Here is a 25,037-nt window from a genome sequence, read left to right as displayed (position 1 = left end):
AGCATATGATGGGCGGCGGCCTGATGGGAACGGGACTCAGCCTGACGTGGACGAAGACGCGGCACGGATCGCCGTGGACGTGTGTGCGACCCTTCTTGCATATAATAATCCATGAGGGCCCGGTAGTCTAGTGGTTAGCACGCCGACTTCACAGTGCAGAGGTCGTGAGTCTAAATCCCGCGTGTGGAGTTTGCAGGTTCACCACGGGCCCGCCTGGGTTTTGTCCGGTTACCTCCCACATTCCACAAACTTCTGTGGAAGTTTGATTGAACACTCCGAAATTCACCCATGGTGTGAGTGTGAGCATTTGTCTCTGTGTGCCCTGTGATTGGCTGGTAACCAATTCAGGGTGTCCCCTGACTAGTGGCCAAAGACGGATGTGATAGGCTCCAGCAACCCCTGCAACCATCTTATTCTTATTTTCTTTTCGGCTTTTTCCCTTCAGGGGTCGCCACAGCGAATCAATGTCCTTCATCTAACCCGGTTTTGTGAATCTTCTTCTCTCATACCAGCTACCTTCATGTCCTCTTTGACAACATCCATAAACCTCCTGTTCGGTCTTCCTCTCCATCTCCTGCATGGCAGTTCAAGGCTCAGCATCCTTCTCCCGATATAGTCACTCTTTCTCCTCCGGACATGTCCAAACCATCTCAGTCCGGCCTCTCTGACTTTCTCTCCAAAGCCTCTAATATTTGTTGTCTCTCTAATGTACTAATTCCTGATCCTATCCAACCTGGTCACTCCCAAAGAAAACCTCAACATCTTCATCTCTGTTACCTCCATCTCTGTTTCCTGTCTTATCTTCAGTGGCACTGTCTCCAGTCCAAACAACATGGCTGGTCTCACCACCGTTTTATACACCTTTCCTTTCATCCAAGCTGAAACCCTTCCATCACACATCACACATCACACCTGACAATTTTCTCCAGCCATTCAGCCTGCCTGGACACGCTTCTTCGCCTCTTTTCCACACTCTCCACTGCTCTGAACAGTTGACCCCATGTACTTAAAATCCTCCACCTTCTTCATCTCTTCTCCCTGTAGCATCACTCTTGCACTTGGATCCCTCTCATTCACACACATATATTCTGTCTTGCTGCTACAGATCTTCATTTCTCTCCTTTCCAGGGCATACCTCCACATCTCTAATTTTGTCACATCCTGATTGACGTAAGGTGCGCGCCCCTCCCCGACCTGCTCCTCCGAGCTCACACACCTGATCCCAATCCACTGATTGTGCCTTCTGGCTATAAAAGTCACCCGGTTAGGCTTGGTATTCACCGGTGTATTTCCGAATTCCATGCCCATGTCGCCTCACAGTACGCAGGTTGGTCCCCCTCTGCAGTCGTTGCCTCGCTTTTCCGTTTCACCACAATGTTTGTTCCCTGCGTGTCTCAGTAAAGCCTCTTTTGAACCTATTCCTGTTTCCATCGAGTATTTTGGATCCAGCTCTCCTTTTTGTCCGACGAGATCTGTTGCCACATCTGGTTCGGACATGACAGAATACACCGGCCACCATGAATCCCGCCGATGGAGACATGTTCATGTCCGCATTGTTTCATCAAACGGACAGCTTGAACCAGCTGGAACAAGAGATCGCAGAGCTCCGCGGTACGAAGTGCATGCTGGCTCAACGCCTTGAAGAGGTTGAGACACGTGCCGCGACTTTGACGGGGCCCCCCACCCCCGCCCTACCACACCCTGCACGTGACGGAGATGAGCTTGGGCGCTGCGCCCATTTTCTCATGCAGTGCTTGTTGGTGTTTGACCAACAACCTTCCGCGTACGCCAGCAAAAAGGCCAAGACTACGTTTATCACCAGCCTGCTCACGGACCAGCCGGCGTCTTGGGTGTTGGCGGTCTGGGAGTCCCAACCCGAACTCTGCTCTTCGTGGCCGAGCTCCGTCAGGTGTTCCACCACCCGGTAACTGAGTGCGAAGCAGAGGGGCTACTCCTGGACTGCACGCAAGGTACAAGTTCCGCCGCCGAATATGCCATCGCCTTCCGAATCCTGGCCATCCAGAGTGGCTACAACTGAGAGGAGTGTTCCGGCGCGGACTAACCGCCGCTCTCAAGGACGAGTTGGCGACCCACGACACGGGCACAACTCTCAACGAACTGATCAGCATCGTCCTCTGCCTTGACACTCGTCTCCGGGAGAGAAGGCGTGAGGAAGGCGGCCAGCAGGCAGGCGAACCCGGGATCCGGCGGCGTATGTCCTCACCTAACTGCGAGCGCGCCCGAAGTCAGGAGGAGAGCCACGAGCCGATGCAGGTGGAGGGCGGGAGCTATCGCGCTAACCCCGGAGGACATCGTACTCAAGGCCCCTCGCCGAAGACCCTCGGCGCCGGCAAGTCCCGTCCCAAACAGCGACAGCGGTCCCCGTTGCGGTCATCGAGGACGGCACTCGTTACACCATTGGAATTGGACGGCGAGTTGATTGGCCCGTCCAATTCCCTGGTGGTACGGGCATTAGTGGATTCAGGGGCTGACGGGTGCTACATCGAACCCCAACTGGCGTCATCGTTGGGCTGCGGCATTGAGAAGCTAACGGTCCCCAAAGAGATTCTCGATTTGGACGGCCGACTTTTAGCCTGGGTTACCCGCAACACTGCATCTCTCAAACTCCGGCGGTCGGGCAACCACGTCGAGCATTGCCGTTTCCATCTCATGCCCTCCCGTAACATACTGCTCGTGCTGGGCCTCCCCTAGCTCAGCACCCATGACCCTTCCATCTCCTGTGAGGGCACCGCCATACAGGGCTGGAGCTCCCACTGTTACGCTAAATTTGTCTCGAGGGTGTGCCGCCATGCTACCACGATCTGCGGAAGGCGTTCAGCAAAGACTGCGTGCAATCCCTGCCACCTCACCGACCGTATGACTGCGCCATAGACCTACAGCCCGGGGCTCCACTATCGGACTCCAGACTCTATCACATCTGTCACCCGGAACAAGACGACCTGCGCACATACATTGACACCTACCCGCGGCGGAACCTATCTGACCCTCGCGTTCTCCGCTCGGCGTGGGCTTCTTTTTTATCGGAAAGAAGGACAAGACCCTCCATCCGTGTGTCGACTACCGGGGTCTGAATGACATCATCATCCGTAACAAATATCCGCTCCCCCTCATGGATTCGGCATTCGCTCCCTTCCAATCTGCCACCATAAACTAAACTGGACTTGCGTAGCGCCTACCATCTAGTTCGTGTCAGAGAGGGGGACGAATGGAAGTTGGCATTCAAAACGCCCTTGGGGCATTTTGAATACCTGGTGATGCCATTCGGACTTACCAACACTCCCGCTGATTTTCAAAATCTGGTCAATGATGTGCTCAGGGATTTTCCTAATGTGTTCGTCTTCGTCTATCTGGACAAAATTCTCATTTTCTCCAAGTCTGCAGAAAAACATCGGCAGCATGTCCGACGGGTCCTGGCGCGGCTCTTGCAAAACCGGCTCTACGTGAAGGCAGAGAAGTGCGATTTTTTATGCAAGGGGACTAAATTTCCTTCCTCCGTCCACATGCGCCTTCTGCTGAACAAAGATAAAAAATTATATTCATAATTATTTTCTTTACGAACGTACAATTAGCCTGGGTTACATTCAGAATCAGAATCAGAATCAGAATCAGAATCAGAATCATCTTTATTGCCAAGTATGTAGAACACACAAGGAATTTGTTTCCGGTAGAACACGCTGCACTAGTATCGTCGTCAAAAAAACTGCTAAGTGGCACTATACAGTTCCATTTTGGCTACTGTTGAAGAGTTCAAAGAGTTAATGGCTTGGGGGAAGAAGCTGTTTAAATGTCTGCTGGATTTGGTGCGCAATGATCGGTAGCGCCTGCCTGAGGGGAGTAGCTGGAAAAGGTGGTGGGCAGGTTGCGGAGGGTCCAGTAGGATTTTCCGCGCCCTTGTTCGGATTCTTGCAGTGTGCAAGTCCTCGAGAGTGGGTAGGGCGGTGCCAATGATTTTTTCCGCCGTCCTAACCGTCCGTTGAAGTCGGATTTTGTCCATTTTTGTGGCGGCCCCGAACCAAACGGTGATGGAAGAACACAGGATGGATTCGATGACAGCCGTGTAGAAATGTTGCAGCACCTCCTGTGGCAGGCCATGCTTCTTTAGCAGCCTCAGGAAGTACATTCTCTGTTGGGCCTTTTTCAAAATAGAGTTGGTGTTGACCTCCCACTTCATGTCCTGGGAGACTGTGATTCCCAGGAACTTGAAGGTCTCAACGGTTGACACAAGGCAGTTGGATATTGTGAGGGGTAGCTGTGGTGATGGATGTTTCCTCAATGTTTCCTGATGTTTCATGTTTGTTATTTGTGTCTTTGCCATTTTGCTTAACACATTCTGAGATATACATTGCTTTTTATGTGTTGGTCAGCATTTTAATGTGCAATTTCATGCATAAAATAATGTATAAAATACTGTACTAAAAAGGTAAACATTCAGGGCGATGGAACAGTTTAAAACGATTTACATTATTTGTAATGGGAAAAATGGTTTCGTGTTCGAACAAATCGGTTTTCGAACAGGGTTCTGGAACGTATTATGTTCGAGAACCAAGGTACCACTGTATATATATATATATATATATATATATATATATATATATATATATATATATATATATATATATATATATGAGGAATAATTACAACTGTATTGAGATGCAATGAAATTCACGAAGTCCGATCGAACGTCGGTACCACCAGCACGTGTTTTTCGTAGTGTTGTTCGTGGGGATTGTACTAAACCCACAAATTCGTATTTTACCATAAATTAAGCAAGGGAGCATTTGTGGTAGGAACTTCCTTAATTAAAAAAAATCCTTTATACTTCGCAGTAATATTTTTTTTTGCGATTAGTCATCTTATTGTGTTTCAAGTTGTGAAAAAATGGGGCAGGCAACCTCTCATTTTACATAGAATAAGGTATGTTGTGTGTAATTTTAAGGCTTTTTAGTTGAAAATTATATTTTATGGAGACCTGGGAACATATTATTCTCATTTTAATGGTTTCCTGTGGGGAATTAATTTTTGGGATACACACTTTTCGCCTTACACACTGTCTGGAAACCAATTAAGTTTGTCAGCCAAGGCCCCACTGTACCTTCTCTTGTGAAGTGTGTAATATGAACAGCCAAAGGAGATAAAATACATTTCAGATTGCTCAAATGCTTTCTATTTCTGTTATGTAGTACACAGTTAGTGTCAGAAGGCTGGAGGCTTACATGCAATGTAAATTGTGTCTTCTGTCCACATTTAGTCACGTCTGTATAACTTCCACAATTAAACTCTGTTTTGTAGCCATTTGTGTCCGAGAAGCATGCTAATTCATCATGTAACATGGCTAAATTATTGCCCAGTTGATATCTTCTAGAACTGGTGTCAATTTAAATTTATTGATGAGTGCAAAGTCTCAATACTGCACACAGTTTAAGTACCGCCCTTTTGATAAGAAAATATGCTGTCAGACTTTGTCGTCTTTGCACATGTGATCTGCTACAGCCATTGTTGTGTTTGTAAAAGCTTTGAAGAAACTATTATCAACATCAACAGCCTATGTTCAGATACTTTCATTTAGAACCTTCTCACCACACAAAATTAAACGGACACCGAAACAAAGGTTAGTGAAATTTGGAGATGTGGATAATGAAACAAATCTTCACCAAGTAATTATATTGCGGGCATGCATGTGTGTGAGAATGCGTGTGTTTGTGTTTGTGTGTGTGTGTGTGTGTGTGTGTGTGTGTGTGCATGTGTGCTTGTGTGTGCTTGTTTGTATATGAGTGAAAAGTCGATGAGTAGTCAGCAACATTATTGGTATTTTTGTTAGGATATAGTGGATAAGAAAATGGAAGGATATATGTTTTGGATGTTAAAGTGATTTTTTTAAAGGCAATTCAATTGTGGGTAATCAAGTGGAAGTTAAAAATCAGAGGGGAAACCTAACAATGATATTGCCTCTAGGTTGTTAAAGACAAGCCATCAAGGGATCTCAAAACATGGCTACCGTGAGCACTGAAGGACAAAACCCAACAGGTAAATTTATTTTTCCAAAGTATCGACAAGAAATATTTTATCTGATTCTTAGTATCTGGATGTCATCCAGTGACTGCTGTAAAAGGACAGCTGACAACATAGGAAAGTCCGTGTGACAGCTTGGAGAGACAGCTGACAGGAGGGAATAGACCCCACTGGGGCTGTCATGGGCTAGCTACCCATGATGGCAGTCACCAACGCTGGTTCAGTTTGTTGGAGACACCCGCTAAATGCTACAGAAGGAATACAGAGAAAGATACGGCAAGATACGGCGGCAAAAGAAAGACAAGAGAGATCTTCAAGTCATCTTCCTCGACCTGGCCAATGCCAGTTCCCCATAACCTTCTCTTGGAATCCTTCAACTTCTTCCATGTTCCATTAGCCATTACTACCTTGGTAAAAGCCTACTTTGAAGACCTGCAACTGTGCTTCACAACACCTGACTTCATAATATCATGGCAGCGTGTAGAAGTTGGCATTATGGCAGGTTGTACGATTTCACCCCTGGCCTTTGCAATGGCCATGGAGGTCATCATCAGGGCCTCAAGGTGGGTGGTGAGGGGTGAGCGAACCAGGAATGGCATCCAACTCCCACCTATCCGGGCCTACATGGATGACATGACCACCTTGACCACTACTGCAGCTTGCACCAGGCGGCTACTTGGAAAACTGCAGGAAAACATTAAATGAGCCCGGATGAAAATCAAGCCGAACAAGTCACGCAGCATCTCAATCGTCAAGGGAGAGCTAAAAAATGTGAAGTTCTTCATTGGTGATGATCCAATACCAACTGTGTCTGAGGAACCGGTCAAAAGCCGGGGCAGGTGGTACACTGCAAGCCTAAGAGACAAAGATCAAGTGCGGCAACCAAAGCAGGACATCACCAATAGTCTGGAAAACATCAACAAGACTCCACTGCCATGGAAGCTCAAGCTCTGGTGTCTGCAGTTTGGACTTCTCCCTCGGGTAATGTGGCCACTCACAGTCTATGAGGTCCCACTCTCAACTGTGGAGAAGATGGAGCGAGCCATTACTAGATATGTGAAAAGATGGCTTGGTCTTCCACGCTGTCTGTCCAACATCAGCCTCTATGGCAAAGGGGTCCTTGAGCTTCTAATCACAAGCCTCAGCGAAGAGTACAAGTGCTCTAAAGTGAGACTTCAGATGACCCTTACAGACTCCAGAGACCGGAAGATCAGTGAAGCTGCACCCCCCCCCCATCAACTAGATGGAAATGGACGCCATCCATCGCAGTGTAGTAGGCCACAGCAGCCCTAAGGCACAGCGACATTGTGGGACACGTCCAGCTAGGAAGAGGGGGGTTTGGCCTTACAAACAAACCATCTTGGCGTAAGGCTTCAGCATCGGGAAGAAGGAAAACGGTTATGGAATAGGTGTGCCGCCAAGAGGAAGCTGAAAAAAACTGCAAAAAAACTGTAAAGGCTGTCTCTCTTGCCAAGCAGGGACAATGGATGAGGTGGGAAGGCCTGGAGATGAAAGCTCAACTGGAGGGATATCTGGGAAATGGAGGCAAGCAACATCAGCTTCATCATCAGAGCTATCAATGATGTGCTCCCATCTCCAAAAAACCTCCACCAAAGGTATGGCAAAGATCCAACCTGTGACCTCTGGCGAACCACAGGAACTCTCAAACACATCCTGACCGGTTGTAAGACCAGCCTCACACAAGGCCTCTACACCTGCAGGCACAACCAGGTCCCGAAGAGTTTGGCAGTTGTCCTTGAGATCAAGAGGAATACCATCAACTCCTTGCCAATGAGAGCCACCACTTCCAGCACAGCACCATTGACTTTCATCCGAGAGGGACAGAAAAAGCCCAACCATCCTCCTGCCAAATCAGAAGTTGGACAGCTATCCAGGGCCCGCGATTGGGAGATGTGGGCACCTAAAAGCTAGAAACCACTCATTTGACGACAATGAGGTTAAAAACTTAGTGAAAGAAAATAGATGGGTTTAAATGAGAGTAAAAGAAGCTATTTTCATAAAACAGCAAAACCCTTCACTAAATCGCCATGATGGGGTGCAGTTTAATTTGGATCGTTCTTACAACAGACTACTTGGGCAACATAGGCTGTCATGCTGATGAGGTGATACCAGAGTAAATGGGGCAATCAGGCCAGTCCTAGGCCCCATAGTCAGGCAGAACAATGGAAGTAATCAGTCAGGGCAATAGAAATAATCAATGTAGCCACATAGCAGAGTCTGCCACTCTTTTACATGCCCACTTCTGAGAAGAGGGCAATAGGGCTTTGGGTGGAGTTCACATTGGGTGGAGCTATAAAAAAGATCACGTGAAACCTGCCGATGGAGGCTGGAAAGAGGAATGAAATTAAATTACAGTACTTGACTCTCAAACCAACTCAACACTGAAAGAGGTTTCAACATTTCATACCGACATACTGTATATTAACTTCTCTTTACAAATAATGGATGAACTGGAACTCACACACAAAAAAGGTACCGTCCTTGGCGAGTAAAGCTGTGTTTTAAACGGAAATTTTGAAAAATCTATTTTGCTGTCACACTCAGTCAACTATTCCTTCATTCACTTTTCTACAATCCATGCTTTTGTAACAACTTTCACGATAATCTTTTTTTGAGGGTGGCGGGTGTTCGATTGGCATATGAAACGAGATGAACAATCCTACGGATTCTACCGTAAATGCAGCGTCACTGAATAGATGCAACACAAATTACCCAAATACATACGTTGGTTAATCTCGTGGGAAATCTTGGGAGATTTAGACTAGGAAGCGAAGTGAGACGAGCTCTGAGCTGTGTTTATTCAGATCTGATGTTTCGGCAATCGGCGTTGGAACCAGGGTGATTGTAAAATATTGTCGTTTGAGAGTCTGAACGGTGTCGAGTGGTAGGACATTTCAACAGCCTTGAAAAGGGGATATTTGTTGTCTTCTGCGTGTTTTAGGCACATACAACGTGCCTGAAAATGTTCACAAACTGCGACTGTTGTCTATTTTTGTATACTTTTCTATTTGTTAGTTTATTATGGCAGATCTCAGTCTTTTATTTTCTGAATGCTGTCCATTTTCAATGTTGAGTCGTGAATGAAGGCTTCATCATTTTTTTTTCTGTGCGGTCAAGTCTTTGATAAACTTGCCACAAAGATTTTGGATTGAAGTCAAGCTTAAAACGCCAGTTTCATGTGCCCTCTCATGGCCGTTTCTTTTTGATGTGACAGCATCTCACTTTTCCCTTTTCTGGTCGTGTGCTTCCTGGCGGCCGTTAGAACAATCTCAACAGGCTGCGTCATGAAATAAACCAACAGGTTGAATTTATTTTATTTTTCTACTCCTTTCTTTCCTCTTCCTTTTTTAACTTTGCTGCTGTGTTACTTCCGGGTAGAGTGAACACTGACGCGAATGACTGCCTGCTGCGCATCCGCACAAAAAAACAATTATTGTCCCTTGACTATGAAGTCTCCTTGAAAATTTTGAAGGCACTTATAAAATAAACGTATCATGATTAGTATTATTATTATTTTTTTTTTTTAATTTTTTTTTTATAATACAGTACTTTTTGTATTAAAACATTTAAAAACCTGGTTACTCATTCGCGGAAGCATTAAGATGTGCCCTTCTATTTCACATAGCAAATCACCAGCAGACAGACACACAGGACACAGTGAAATTGTCATGATCTGGTTGGCGACCAACGGGTGGCGCTGCCGGCCCCGCCTGCACCTGCACAGGTGCTGGTCGTCCCGAGCCTTGGCAGACTGCCACGTTCGGATTGGCGACCACCGGGTAGCGCTGTCAGCCCGCCTGCTGCCTCGCAGGTGCTGGTCGTTACAATCAATGACACTTAAAAGGACTCCCGGCATGACCATCCGGTGTCGGGTCATTGTTGTATGCATTGTGCATGTTGATGCATGTTATATGCATGTGTGCATGTTTGTTTCATCTTGGCGGCCTTTTAATCTTGGTTTTCTTTTGACACTTTATATTTTTTCTGTTCAGATGATTTTGACGTTTTACAAGATGAGGACAAGGAGTCCAAGATGGCGCCTGAGTAGGGAGCCATCAGCAAGTGCTCTGATGAGCCTTGCTTTTTTTTGTTGTTTTTGTCTTGTTTTTGTGTTTTCTTTTGTCACTTTGTGTTGTGCGTCGTGTGGAACGGATACGGATTGTTTTTCAGCATTTTTGACCACGACATTCATCAAGGAGGAGACTGTGCTGAGCGGTTGCGCCTTTTCGGCAGCATGAATATGCCAGTACTGTTTTTGAATGGGAGGAATGTCGGTGCCATTCGACTGTCATCGCTGGACAGCTCCGGGGCCATTGGGCTTTTTTGCGCCTGTAATGGGCAGCATCTTCACAGCCCCGCTTTGTTCAGTGGAAGGTCGGTGCTGTTGGACAGTCTGCGGCTGGATGGATACATGGCTTGAGGAGCCCGCGATAAGAAGGAAGGAGCGTCAGCGCAGAGCGCCGATGCGTATATGGAACTGTCGCGGGATGGAATTGAAGCTGATTTATGTGGGACAGGAGATGTGAGACAATCTCTTTTCGTCAATGGATGCTACAGCTGCGTGTTTGCTTTCAACATTTAGCTTGTAGTCGACGTGCACATTCCACCATGATGTCCCTGATCCACTGGTGAAGAGACGCTTTGATCCTCTCCTCTTTCAACTGGAACTGCTTTATGTAACAAAGAGGGTGCAGAAAGTGCTTAAGAATGAATGTCTCTCTGTGTCTTTGTTTTGTCATGTTATTTGTTATTTAGTTTTTTTTGTTCTTTTGACTTCAAGACGGCGCCGCGAGAGTGGCTGCCTTTCCAGCAGCTCCTGTGTTTTGCTTTTCTACTTTGATTTCTTTCATAACTTTGCTGCTGTGAAGTGTAAATTTCTCCACTGCAAGACTAATAAAGGCAAATCCAATCCAATCCAATCCATTTTGTTCCTGCTGACTTTATTTTAATACAATTTGTCAAACACAACCTGCTCCCTCCTGCCTGCTTTTTGGGATCCGCACCCGCCATTACCATCTTGCAAAACGCAACAGAAATAAAAACAATGTGGTACAATGTCATTGGACCAAGAGATGAAAAACACAGCCAACTATTAATACGGAGCAAATGAAAGCGTGGAAGCATATGTGTGTATCTACTGAGTGTACTAACTATATTGACCACTCCTGAGACAGTAATCATTGTCTTTGTTGTGGCAAATAAGCTACAATCCATGGTAACTGCGAAACCAGGGCTTTCAAACTCATTTTAGTTCCTGTTTAACTCGGAGTGCCGTTTTGACTGAAACCACTCAAAAGAAGTAAAAAAGCACTATGTTTAATGATTGTTTAAGGCATGATCATGAGGATTTAGGAACGAGAAAATGCTGAGAATATATCTTTATTTTTTACATTTGAGAATTTACAATTTGGTTTGACATTTTAGAAAGGATGTTGGAAATTGGCATGTTTGAGCTGCCATAAAAAATTATATGTTGGGCCAGATCTGGGCCCCGGGCCTTGAATTTGACACTTCTGTGAACAACTACACTAAAATTGACACGCCGAGCGTGTTTTAGCAATGCAATTGAGTGATTGGGTAAGTCCAATTTTCCAGAAATCTGTCTGGACTCGCATTAAATCGCAGCATATTCAATTTTACACAGCAAATTAGCAGGCAAACTAATAGTTCTTGGGACTCTGGAGAAAAAATCAAGTCCCTAAAAGGTACCAGAAACTACAAAAGAATTATTGTATACCATTCTTATACGTCATCAGTCAGAAAGACGTCAGATTTTTTTGTTGTGGTGTACCAACCGTACCAACCGTTCTTAACTTGTGTTTCATTGAAATGTCCAGAGCATCTTTCTACTTCCATATCCAACTTTTATCATATATTACTGTAGCATGATGTATTTACATTTTCCATAAAATTTACCTGAAAAATGACCTGAAAAATCTGAAACTTTTTGTGAGTCGTATATTGCAGGAGGAGGATATCCAAAGCTTCGAGCAGTAATGGGCACAGTACACGGCAAGCATGCATTTAGTATAATCCAGTTTAGATGCTTCAATTCGATGCAAATATCCAGTGAAAGACCCCACCTGACTTTCAGGCCACACAGGGTTCTGTGTGCTCGTATTTTTGCAAGCACATTGACATGGTAGTTTAACTTCTTAATATGGTTATGTGAGACGTGTGTAATCATTTCAAGTTCAGACAAAATCTAACATATCTGTGTTTGAAATGGTTGACTAAATAAATCATCTTCTCTTTTTTTGACAGTTCTGTTCGACTTCCTCTCCAACCTTGGTCTAAAGAAGTATTATCCGAATAAACTCACTCTTCAATCTCTATTGGATGTCAACAAAAGCAGCATATATGAAAAGGTTGTTTTATCAGAGGAGGAAATACCATTTTATTTCCTCAGAAAACTGTTCCAAATCAATGCTGGATGCAGGCATGCCACTCAGACATTAAGCGGCCATGAAGAACATGAAAAAAGTATTGACTTCCTGGACATTTACACAGCATGTGGATCACCAAATGAAGTTCATCTTCTCGATCTAATAGTCGGTCTATTTCTTTGTGCTGACAGCTTCTTGCAGCAGGAAATAGCCCTCAAGATGTCTTTATGCCAGTTTTCGGTTCCATTGCTGTTGCCACATTGCAAAAGCAACCAGTGTATGCTGATGCTGTGGGCTCTGAGAGAAATTGTGAAAGAGTGGCGTCCACATGATTTGTGTCAAACAAGAGGATTCATCGAGAACAACATTGTGCAAGCAAATATTCCATTTTTTTCCTTTGTGAGGCTAAGCAACTGCAGTTTATCCAAATCAAAATGTTTAAATCACATTCTCAGTCGCGGCCAGCAGAATCAAAATATGTTTTTACACCGGGATATGGAAGGAGGCGCACGTCCTCGGAAAATTTCTAATTCATTGGTGGAGGTATGCTGGTTCCTTCCCTGTGGGAGAGCAAATCTTGACATATTCCCGGAGCCAGTTACATTGGCCAATTTGCGAGGAGATATTTGTGAGTCACTCATGCAATTTACCTTTCTTTATGAAGTGTCCAATGCAATCTTTGTATTCTTGGACAAAATTGAAGACCAGGAGCACAACATTCTGACGGTTCTTCAAGATGCAAAATCCAAAATCTACTTTGTTGTTAATCGCAAAGAGAATGGGCGGGACGATATGATATCTGTCAAGAAAACACTGCAAGAACTGGATATACCAAGTAGCAGTGTTAAAATCAAAGACTCATGGATGAACATGGCAGAGTTTTCTCAGCGACTGTGTGAAGTCATCAATAACTCACTGCGTGCCATCAAAAGCACAACAAGCATTGAAAAGATGCTTGAAAAAGCGATTGAATTTGGCCTGTGTGTTGACGAAAGCAAAACCATCGAGCAGAAAAAACCTGCCGAAGAGATCATGAGGGGGATTAGAGTGCAAAGTATACCACACTACAAAAAAACTCAACTTCCTTTGCAAGGTGAAAATTGGAAAAGGTTGTCACATTTGGAGATGAAGGCATGCCGATTAAATGATGTTGCCACTGTTGGCGTTGAGCATTATAAAGCTCAGCTTCAGGATGACATGCGACAAATCTGGGAAGAGCAAAAGAAACAGAAGCGCTCCAAAGGAATGCAATGTTTCATCGACACTTTAGCAACGAGTGACAAAGAGAAGAGGACTTATTTCTTGAAGTGGATGAAATTTATCTTTAATACCCATTCTCGTGAAAAGTTGAGTGCTCTGCGAAACAAATTCAAAGAGCAATGCAGAAATAAAGATCCCAAACTTCTTGCCGAGATTGAGCAGAATTTGTTGGACAGCTCTTTAGGAGTGGAACATTTCATGAGAGAAATGGGACTCAACTACGAAGTTTCCGCGCAGTCAGACAATAGCACAGAGAAATTGGTACATTTGCCCTCTGTAGCTGCTGAAATGTTGTTGAATGGTTATCCATTGGAGTTTTTAGACGGAGATGCATCAAACATCCCAGAGAAGTGGGTGACAGATGTTCTAATGCAGCTTCACAAGAAAGTCAGAGGAAAGAGCAGGCTGATAGTCCTTGCTGTGCTCGGTGTTCAAAGTACTGGAAAATCAACTCTTCTGAACACCATGTTTGGCGTTCACTTTCCGGTCAGCAGCGGCAGATGCACAAGAGGGGCTTATATGCTATTCCTCAGAGTTGGAGACGAAATGCAAACTGAGTTGGGTTGCGACTTCATCCTTCTCATTGATACCGAAGGTCTGAAATCCCCTGACCTTGCACAACTCGAAGACAGCTACGAGCATGACAACCAACTGGCGACCTTTGTCATTGGCTTGAGTGATGTCACCGTGATCAACATTGCAATGGAGAATGCCGTCGAAATGAAAGACATCCTGCAAATTGTCGTTCACGCCATCATGAGAATGAAAGTAATAGGGAAAAAGCCAATTTGTCATTTTGTACACCAAAATGTGGCCGGAGTTTCAGCTCATGCCAATACGTTGACAGAACGTCAACATCTGTTGGACCAACTCAACGAAATGACAGAAATCGCAGCTGGAATGGAGAGACACTCCTTGATTCAAGCATTCACAGATGTGCTTGACTATGACTTGGAACACAACAACTGGAACATCCCGGGACTTTGGCATGGGACGCCTCCAATGGCACCAGTGAACATCGGCTACAGTGAGGCTGTAGCAGAGTTTAAGAAGAATCTTCTGGAGACAGCTGGAAAAGAAAAGACCAACACCTGCTCAAAGATCCCTGAGTTTCTCGAATGGTTGAGAAGTCTTTGGAAGTCAGTGAAGTATGAGAACTTCATCTTTAGTTTCAGAAACACACTTGTAGCCCATGCTTACGACAACCTGTGCAAAGAGTTTTCACAGTGGGAATGGGAGATGAGAAAAGAAATCCTCTCCTGGCAGACAGCAGCAGAACTGGAAATCTTAAATGCTAATAGTGAAGCTGACTCGGAAACATGGGATGCAATGGTGGCATCAAAGAAATCAAAACTGTGTGGGGAAATTGAAGTACAAAAAGTCAAATTGAATACCAAACTCTATGATTATTACCAAAAGAAAGACGGTCATGTCAATTTGATCGAGAAATACAAAACAGACTTCATAAATAGCATCACAAGTCTGTCCAAAGATATTCTATATTCAGTGAATACTCATTTGGACACAGTCCTTGAGAGAAAAACCGGTTTGAAAAAGGCCCAGGATATCCAACAAAAGTACAGTAGTCAGATTGAAGAGCGAGTCATGAAACTTGTGCATGACTTCAAAGAATACAGCTTGACTGACAACCAACTGAGAGCGGAGTTTGACAAAATGTGGGCTTCCACTACAGCTAACATACCCACAGGAAAAGAACAAAATATACCTGTCTACATTCTCACCCAACTGAGGAAAAATGTTCTCCATCGGAACGTGAATGAGAAATTCAGAAATATAGAAAACCTCATGTACTTTGGAACTGCCCCATTTCAGACCAGAACCGACCACGTTTACTCCTACATAAAGAAATTCCAACATTTTTACAATGATAATTTGCAAGTGTTTGCAGACAATGTCATTGCGACGTCCATACACTTTATCGATGATAAAACAAAATCCAATGGTGACTACCATGACTCTTTTACAAGGGATCTACTGCAGAGGATTGATGAATTGCTTAGTCAGGGGTACAAGTGTCACCAAACCAATACTCAGTTTGAGATTGACCTCAAACTTCATATATGTGGCATTGCCGCAAGAAATTTCCTCAAGATGCACCAAAGATTCCTATCAAACAATGACCCCCGAACACAGCTGGAAAAGTACAAGCACCAATACTTATTGGATTTTCTGGATTTATACAAAGAGACCGATCACTGCCAACGTAAAGCAAACAATTTTGTACAGTTTTGTATCAAGCCGGCCATTGACGATTGCATCAACCGGTCTTTGGGAATCGACATTGTCGATGAGATTTTGACAAGCAGTCATTCGCTGACTTACAGTTCACGCTCGTATTTCCAATACGACATTCAGAAAGAGTTATTGCTCAAAGATGACTTCAAGAGTTTTGTCAAATACACTAGTTCCTATGAAACATTTGTGAAGTATCAGATACTTCAACACATCTGTCAAAAAATGGACCAGGACAGGTTTCTAAGCAAATTGAAGAGGAAGAAGCTGGAGGATATTGTTTCAAAGTTATTAAATGCAATGGAGCAGGTCTCAAAAAAAATGTCAGATGATGACAGAGACATTCCAAATCTCGTCAACCAAATGCGCACATTTCTGATCAAAGACATTGTCATATCAGAGGAGGCACAAAAGCGCAGTCTCTTCCAGATTCAAAGCACGTGCGACTCATTTACACAAAGCTTCATAGTAGCATTGACTACATTAAAGGAAACACTACTTGTGGAATTTTCTAACACTGACGACACAACCGAAATGCTAAATAAACTGACAATCAAACCACAGAATGAGCTATTCAAGAGAATATTCGGATGCGGCTGTCAGTGTCCATTTTGTAACGTTCCCTGTGAAGCAGGTGGTAAGGAACACAGCAAACATCATGCGGCTGTGCATCGACCACAGGGTCTTGGAAGATATAGGGAACATACCACAAAACACCTCGTTGAATCTCTGTGCACAACTGATGTGCAGAGCAATCGTAAATTTAAAAGTCCTGCAACAAACGGAGATTGGATTTACTACAAAAATTACGCGACCATCTTTCCTGACTGGCACATTCCCCAAGACCCTACAATTGAAGCATCAGGCTATTGGAAGTATGTCCTAGTACGCTACAATAAACAATTTGCGGAAGAGTATAAGGCCAAGCCGGCAAATATTCCACAGGCCTGGATGAAAATCACAAAAGAGCAAGCCCTGATGGGCTTAAGAGAAACTTTTGGCATTCAATAAGAATGCTGTCTGTAAATGTGTGCAGTAAAAAACGCAGTCTGCCCACATGTAGAAGACACAAGAAGAGAAGAAAAGAGTTCAAAAACAAACAAGAATGTTGCTTGTTGAAAATAAACACTGTCAAAAACTAATTTCAATGTGTCATTGTTCGCATATCCATGACTTTTCACATTATGCTATACACATTACACATCAGGATTTGACATAAGAATCATTCATGTACATACCTAAAACATCTTTACTTAGTACTTCTCCTGAAAGTCTGCACTGACAAGCTAGCTCCGGTGTTCACAGAAATCTTCAACAAATCCCTGGAGCAGTGTGAGGTCCTAACCTGCCTCAAACAGTCTACCGTCATCCCAGATCCCAAGACCCATCGTCGGAACTGAACGACCTGTCACTTTGACGTCTGTGGTCATGAAGTCCTTTGAACCACTGGTGCTGAATCACCTAAAGAACATAACCAGACCCTTCCTGGACCCTCTTCAGGTTGCCTACAGAGCAAACAGGTCTGTGGAGGATGCAGTCAATATCAGACTTCATCACATCCTCGAGCACCATGACAACACAGGGACCTATGCTATGATCCTGTTTGTGAATTCAGCTCTGCATTCCACACCATCATCCGGGAACTCCTCAACCCCAAACTTCTCCATCTCAGTTTGTCCCTCTGCCAGTGGATCCTCAGCTTCTTGACGGAACAGACAGGACAGGTGAGAATGGAAAAATATAATCAACAACACACACCACTAGCACTGGAGCCCCAGAGGGATCCATCCTCTCTCCACTCCTCTTCCTCTTCATGAACGATTGCACTTCAACGCACCCAGTTGTCAAATTCATAAAGTTTGAAGACGACACCACGGTCATTGGTCTCATCAAAGATGGCGACGAGTCTGCATACCGACAACAGGTGGGGCAGCTGAGACTCTGGTGTTGCCGACACAACCGAGAGCAGAACACGCTCAAGATGGTAGAAATGATCGTGGACTTCAGGAAACATCCATCAACACAGCTGCCCCACACACGATCCAACTGCCCCGTGTCAACCATCGAGACGTTCACGTTCCTGGGAATCACAGTCTCCCAAGACATGAAGTGAGAGGTAAACACCAACTCCATCCTGAGAAAGGCCCAACAGAGGATGTTCTTCCCGAGGCTGCTGAAGAAGCATGTACTTCCATAGAAGGTAGTACGACCGTTCTACAAGGCAGTCATCGAATCAATCCTGTGTTCTTCCATCACAGTTTGGGGCCCTCAGAAAAATGGACAAAGTACAACTTTATCCGACATTTAGGACAGCGGGAAAAAATCATTAGCACCACCCTACCCACTCTCAAGAACTTGCACACTACAAGAACCAGGACAAGGGCACAGAATATTTTCCTGGACCCTGCACACCACCATTTCCAGCTAATCCCATCAGGCAGGCACGACAGATTTATGCGCACCAAATCCAGCACTCTCTCAACAGTAACCCTCATATAACTATCGAGTGCCTCCTTGTAATTTTGCACAATCATGTGGAACAGCATCCAATTGCGCTTATAAATGACATTTGTTCTTCTTCTTCTTCTTCTTCTTCTTCTTCTTCTTCTTCTTCTTCTTCTTTTTATTCATTTTCTTATTTGTTTTCTTTTTCTTTTTCTTTTTCTTTTTCTTTTTCTTTTTCTTTTTCTTTTTCTTTTTCTTTTTCTTTTTCTCTTTCTTTTTCCTTTTTCTTTTTCTTTTACTTATTATTGTAGCTTCAGCTCTGTACTCACTTGAACCACTATTAGTGACCTATATAATCTCCAGCACCAGACATTTTGAAATGCAAGGATATCTGCATAATTGCACACTTGCACTACAAATACAGCGACTAATCACTATAAATTTGTTCACTGAATATCTGGACAAATTTTCAAATCTAAAGTCAAGAATAATGACTGTTATGGTAGTTTATGTTGGACATTTTGAAATTTTGATGCGAACTTTCGCAAGCATCATGGTATTTCACAAGTATTGATTTGCTGTAGAAGGCCAAATAAAATGATTTGGCGGGCCATATTTGGCTCCTGGGCCTTGACTTTGACACCTGTGATCTACTGTATAAAGAAGAAGATCTACTGTATCTACAATATATCTGTCCATGGAAAGATGGAAACAATGCTGCAGCCAATTCCTGATGAACGACAAAACCTTAATAGTTTTCAATTCAAATAAGGAGAAGAGTGGCTGCTCTCCATGTCTGTGCCCAAAATAATTTCTCAAACATATTCCTCAGTGCCCCTGGTCTCAAGTTTGTTTCCGGTCCGCATCCCTCACAAGGTGGCAGTTATTTTTACATACATATCACATTCATGTTCTCAAATGCTCCATTTCACTCAATTGTCCAAGCCTGCCCCCTGGCAAAGAATGAACCATATTGAAGCAGATGTGCTTTGATTTTCAAGACTGCCACCGGATTTGGTCCTTGGTTTGCCTCCAACATGCATCAAGAGGTAGCTCAGACATTAGGTCGGCATGCCAACTGGACACCTCTACAGGACGTGTTCCTGAGCTGGACACTCTGGACTGTCCCTTTCTTAGGCCTGGAAACACCATCTTATTCCTCCGGTAGACCTGGACAAAGTGGCAAGCAAGTTTGAACAGGAACACGAGCACCAGATGCGCGATTTCCAAACAAATTCACAATGTACTTTTTTTTTTTTAAACAAGAAGTCAAGATCGTACAGATCAATGAATGAAACACTTGCTATTTGAATTTTATTTGAAATCTCATCTTGCACAGCTTTATAAATTTCCATTGGAAGATATACATACCGTATTTTCCGGTGTATAAGGTGCACCGCCAATGAATAAAAAAAGTTTTCCAAATACAGTGGTACCTCAGTTAACTAACCCCTTGGCTTACAAACTTTTCGGTTTACGAACGTTACATTTATGAAAATTTTACCTTGGCATACGAACTTTACCTTGGCATACAAACTATTTTCGTCCACAGAGCTGCCTCAATGAGTGATGTGTCGTTCGCGAATGAGCCCGTTCTTTGAACAAAAAAAATGGCAGCCAACTCTTTTTGTCCTCTATTCCCCACCCCCAGTCTTCGGTTAAAGCCGCGTGATAGGTCAAGAACGCAGCAGTGAGGGGGGTGGTTTAAACATTAAAGAGACAGGCAGACGGCAGTGAGCGAGTTTCAACTTTGATAGTTCAAAGGCAGAGTGTAAACTGCAATTTTAAAATATCCCATCAATCAGGCTCCACAGACAACTTGCACAAACCATCTATCTGTACACTTGATGCAAAAAGCTATCAACCCAGCAAAACAGAACACAATTGATGAGGAACTAAATAAAATTATCACAGAGAAAGCACCTACAAGGGATGATTCGGTTTATTTGTTTAATTCTAATACCATAGCACATTTATTATACATAAAATAAGGTATATTTTGTGTAGTTTTAAGGCTTAGAAAATTAGAAAGTAGAAAATTATGTTTTATGGGGACATGGGAACGGATTATTCTCATTTTAATGGTTTCCTATGTGAATTTTTTTTGGGGGGATACACACTTTTCGCCTTACAGACTCTGTCTGGGAACCAATTAAGTTCGTAAGACAAGGTATCACTGTATAATATATAAATACTGTACATAGAAGTTTTAAAAGCATAAGGCACACCACATAAGGCGCTAGAGTAGAGAATGGGGTTACGCACGACTTCTACAGGAGGAAATGGACTTGCGAGACCTGTTGTGGCTCAATATTAATTCACAAATAAGGCGCACCTGCATATAAGGCACAAGGACATTATATACCAGAAAATACGGTAAGTCAACTCACATTATCAAAGTGCTTCCTGTGTAATGGAATTTCATGAATGACATCCGTGTTGTTTGCATGCAAATCTAGTTTGTTGTGTGTATTATCAAAAGCTCAACAGCATCAGCGTCCAGATGCTACCATACTGCCAACATACAATTTCCAAATACAAGTATATTCCCTTATGCACTGATCATCATTTCTGCTATCTTTGCACCAGTGAATAAATAAACTCCATCACTTTCCTGTAAATCAAGTGATGCGGAAATACAGTAAAGTCTCGTTATATCGATATCGGATTTATCGATAGTCCCGGTTATATCGATACTATTTCCATGCACGTACGGAGAAAATTACATGCAAACAGGGTCGGATATATCGATAGTCCCGGTTATATCGATATTTTTTCGGACTTCCTTGAATATCGATATAACGAGACTTTACTGTATGTTATGTATAGTTGGATGAATATGGGCCTTTGAACTGGGAGGGAAGACCTTGTTGTCATGGCAACTAATCATATCCAACTGCCTTTCCTGTTAGATGTCCATGAAGTGCTGATGTGGGTCAAAAAAACTCATTATTTCATTATTATAAGCCGCATCTCTAACTTGCAACTACTGGTCATCAAAAATGTGTTTAGAGTTCGATTGGATGACAAGGGATTTGAAAATTGGTTGCCTGATAGCTCCACATTTAACAATCAACAATCAAAAATCTTTGTTTTGGAGGAGAGGGAGCGGACATCAGAATTGGCAGAGTATAGTTGAAAAAAAAACTATCAAAATGCACACGGGGAGGGGCTCTTTAGCTGTTCATCCACATACACAGCTTGAGGAGACCGAATTGCAAAGTGGGCCACAATATAGGGCACTCTGGAAAAAAAACGAAGGGCAAAGAAGAGGATCAGAGGCAAAGAAGAGTGACGACTTCAAAGGGTTTAAAAAACAATTGCAATTAGTTAGATGTTAAGTTGAAGTTATATCCAAACTAGGGCGCGGAAAATCCTACTGGACCCTCCGCACCCTGCCCACCACCTTTTCCAGCTACTCCCCTCAGGCAGGCGCTACCGATCCATGCGCACCAAATCCAGCAGACATTTAAACAGCTTCTTCCCCCAAGCCATTAACTCTTTGAACTCTTTGAACTCTTTCAACAGTAGCCAAAATGGAACTGTATAGTGCCACTTTTTTTTTGACGACGATACTAGTGCAGCGTGTTCTACCGGAAACAAATTCCTTGTGTGTTCTACATACTTGGCAATAAAGATGATTCTGATTCTGATTCTGATTCTGATGTAGTTTAATATTATTGTACAGTCAATGAACCAATGTTAGAGATGTTCATTCGGACAGTTTGAACAAGGCTCGCCCTTACGAAATGAAAATATATTGCAATATATTGGATCATCATGCAATACATGCAATAATATATTTTCAAATATGAGATTGAATTGTATTTTCTAATATAAGTCAATATATGCATCTACCATATATGTGTATATACTGTATTGGTAAATAATAAAAAGTGTTGCAATTGAGACCAAAAAATTGCACTATATTTTTCACATGTAATTGTCTGTTTTATATTTTACAACATGTTGTAATATATAATCATATATGTTTTAAATTACATGATCTGAGAGTCAGATAGACTTAATCCTACCTCTGCATGAGTTCCATTAGTGAACAAAAATGTTTAGACATTTATTTTTTCCTTTTATTGTTTTATGTCTAGTGATGAAAAGGTTTCTTCAGCCGTCATCTGTACTTTTTTGAAGGTGTCGGACGTTTCGCTTCTTATTCAAGATGCTTCTTCAGCGAACTAAAGTCTTACTGGTAGTATCGGCCTCACCCCTCATGGGTGGTGTCTGTCCCCCATTTTTTTTTTTTTTTTTAGGTCAGGTCCTCTACCAGAGGCCAGGAAGCTTGAGGGTTCTGCGCAGTATCCGTGCTGTTCTCAGCACTGCGCTTTTCTGGACCGAGATATCCGATGTTGTTCCTGGGATCTGTTGCAACCACTCGTCGAGTTTGGGGGTCATGCCCCGAGTGCTCCGACTACCACAGGCACGACTGTCACCTTTACCTTCCAGGCTCTCTCAGAATCAGAATCAGAATCAGAATTAGAATCAGAATCAGAATCAGAATACCTTTATTCGTCCCACAATGGGGAAATTTGCAGTCCACAGCAGCAATTGAAAAGGGATGGAGTTGGGGTGGGGTGAAAGGATAGAAAACAAGATATTCTAAGCATAACAAAATTAAAATGTCAACTGTATACTGTGCAAATGTAAATGTGCAAAACCATAAGAGAAAACAAACTGTACTGCAGAATCAAGAAATGCATTTTAATATATTGCAACAACCCATATTTACAAGTGTCCAGTTTTTTTTTTTTTTCCTCTTCTTCTTGCAGCGAGGGTGTAATAGTGTCTGGCTTTCTTGTGTCGTGTTTCATTTGCCCGTGAATGTTCGGCCGGTTGAACCGTGCGCCCTTGCAAGCGCACCACGTGTTCTGCCGAGTCTCCGTGTATGATGCGTTCAGGTTGGTTGGCCATTACCATCTTGTCAGTCTGTATCTGGAAGTCCTACAGGATCTTTGCTCGGCCATTCTCTACCACCTTATGAGGTGTTTCCCATTTTGACCTTGGGGTTTCCAGTCCATACCCCGCACAGATGTTTCGGTAGAGGATGCCAGCCACCTGGTTATGGCGCTCCATGTAGGCTTTCCCTGCCAGCATCTTACACCCTGCAGTTATGTGTTGGATTGTCTCGGGTGCCTCTTTGCACAACCTACACCTAGGGTCTTGTCTGGTGTGGTATATCCCTGCCTCTATGGCTCTGGTGTTCAGGGCCTGCTCTTGAGCAGCCAGGATGAGTGCCTCTGTGCTGTCCTTTAGGCCAGCCCTCTCTAGCCACTGATAGGACTTCTTGAGATCAGCCACTTCTGTTATGGTTCGGTGGTACATCCCGTGTAGGGGCTTTTCCTCCCATGATTGTCCCTCTTCCAGCACCTCATCCTCTGTTCCCCATTGTCTGAGACATTCTCTGAGTACATCGCTGGAGATATTTGGTCGTAGCCACTTCCCTTGTTGCTAGTTCGAGGTTGCCATTGGCCTGTGGTATACCAAGGTACTTGTAGCTGTTTTCAATGTCTGGTATTGTTCCTTCAGGGAGTGAGCGGCTGGATAGCTCAGTTGATAAGGCATAGGTCTGGCATATGGGAGACGAGGATTTGAATCCCACTTGGGGCAGAGAAAAATGAGCAGAAAACATCATCCAGTGTGTCCTTGGGCAAGACCCTTCACGCTAATGCCTACCTCATACAATGATGAGAGACAATAAATGGAATGACATCCTGGCTCAGACGTCGCCCGGCCAAACAAGGTCTGCGTCAGGTGCTGGGGAACCAGACCACCTTGATAAAAAATGGGCTACTGGAACAAAGCGGAGATGGATGAGATGCGATAACATGGCTCTGTTGGAATCTTACTACTCAAGTAACCCTAGTGAGAGGGGTTACATGCAGAGAATGGGGGCTGAATGGTTACTTCGAAACCCACAGTCACGGTTGACCACGAAACAACTAGTAGCTCAGTGTTCCAATATCCACAAACGGCAATTACCATCACAGAGGCAGATATACAAGAAAGAGTCTCAGGTATGAAAAACTGGACAGCACCAGGCCCGGATATGGTCCACACCTTTCATAACTTTGCTGCTGTGAAATGTAAATTTCTCCACTGCGAGACTAATAAAGGCAAATCCAATCCAATCCACCTACTGGCTAAAGAAACTCACAGCTCTCCACGAGCGCCTAGCACAGGGGTGGGCAAACTTTTTGACTCGCGGGCCGCAATGGGTTCTAAAATTTGACAGAGGGGCCGGGCCAGGAGCATTTGGAGGGAGTGTTTGGGCGGGAAATACTAAACCTTAAGCATTAAAGGACAACCGACGCCTCCGGACAAGTTATGTCCATAATTTGTAAAACCACTTCAAAATGACTTCGACTGAGCGTACTTTACAAAGATTCCACAGCATATAGCTATAGTTTACGTTTTAAGACTCGCACTGAATATTCATGAAGTCTTGTTTTCGAGTTGATGACGATCCCCATGTGACGTCACGTTTGGACCGCCCCTGACCAAGAAAGCGACACACAATGCATTTTGCGGTACTTTGTTTGGTCTGAAAACTTTGTGTTGATCCGTGTTGATGGTAACATTAGAAGGAAAACACATAAATAATGCGATGGTGAATCGTTGTGTGTTGCA

At 43.7% G+C, this 25,037-nt stretch overlaps 1 protein-coding gene across 3 annotated transcripts; it reads left to right on the top strand.

Annotated features, from left to right (window-relative positions):
- Positions 1-5,500: 5,500 nt before the first annotated feature.
- Positions 5,501-17,037, top strand: LOC148900226 (up-regulator of cell proliferation). 3 transcript variants are annotated; one of them, XR_016114426.1, is made up of 4 exons: positions 5,566-5,629; positions 5,974-6,045; positions 6,116-7,646; positions 7,752-10,955. XR_016114426.1 is itself a non-coding variant. In XM_088991808.1 (3 exons), exons 2-3 carry the CDS (start codon positions 6,009-6,011, stop codon positions 16,959-16,961), a joined length of 4,683 nt encoding a protein of 1,560 aa, XP_088847934.1. In that variant the 5' UTR covers positions 5,501-5,629; positions 5,974-6,008; the 3' UTR covers positions 16,962-17,037. The 3 variants fall into 3 exon arrangements, 1 of the variants encoding a protein (XP_088847934.1); XM_088991808.1 differs by lacking the exons at positions 6,116-7,646; positions 7,752-10,955 and adding an exon at positions 12,316-17,037 and having other exon boundaries at positions 5,501-5,629; XR_016114425.1 differs by having other exon boundaries at positions 6,116-10,955.
- Positions 17,038-25,037: the final 8,000 nt, after the last annotated feature.

The sequence above is a fragment of the Hippocampus bargibanti genome, linkage group LG03 (assembly GCF_051943395.1).
Source record: "Hippocampus bargibanti isolate YZ-2025 linkage group LG03, ASM5194339v1, whole genome shotgun sequence".
In the NCBI taxonomy this organism is placed as follows: Eukaryota; Metazoa; Chordata; class Actinopteri; order Syngnathiformes; family Syngnathidae; genus Hippocampus; species Hippocampus bargibanti.
This window is presented reverse-complemented; position numbering and strand designations above follow the sequence as displayed.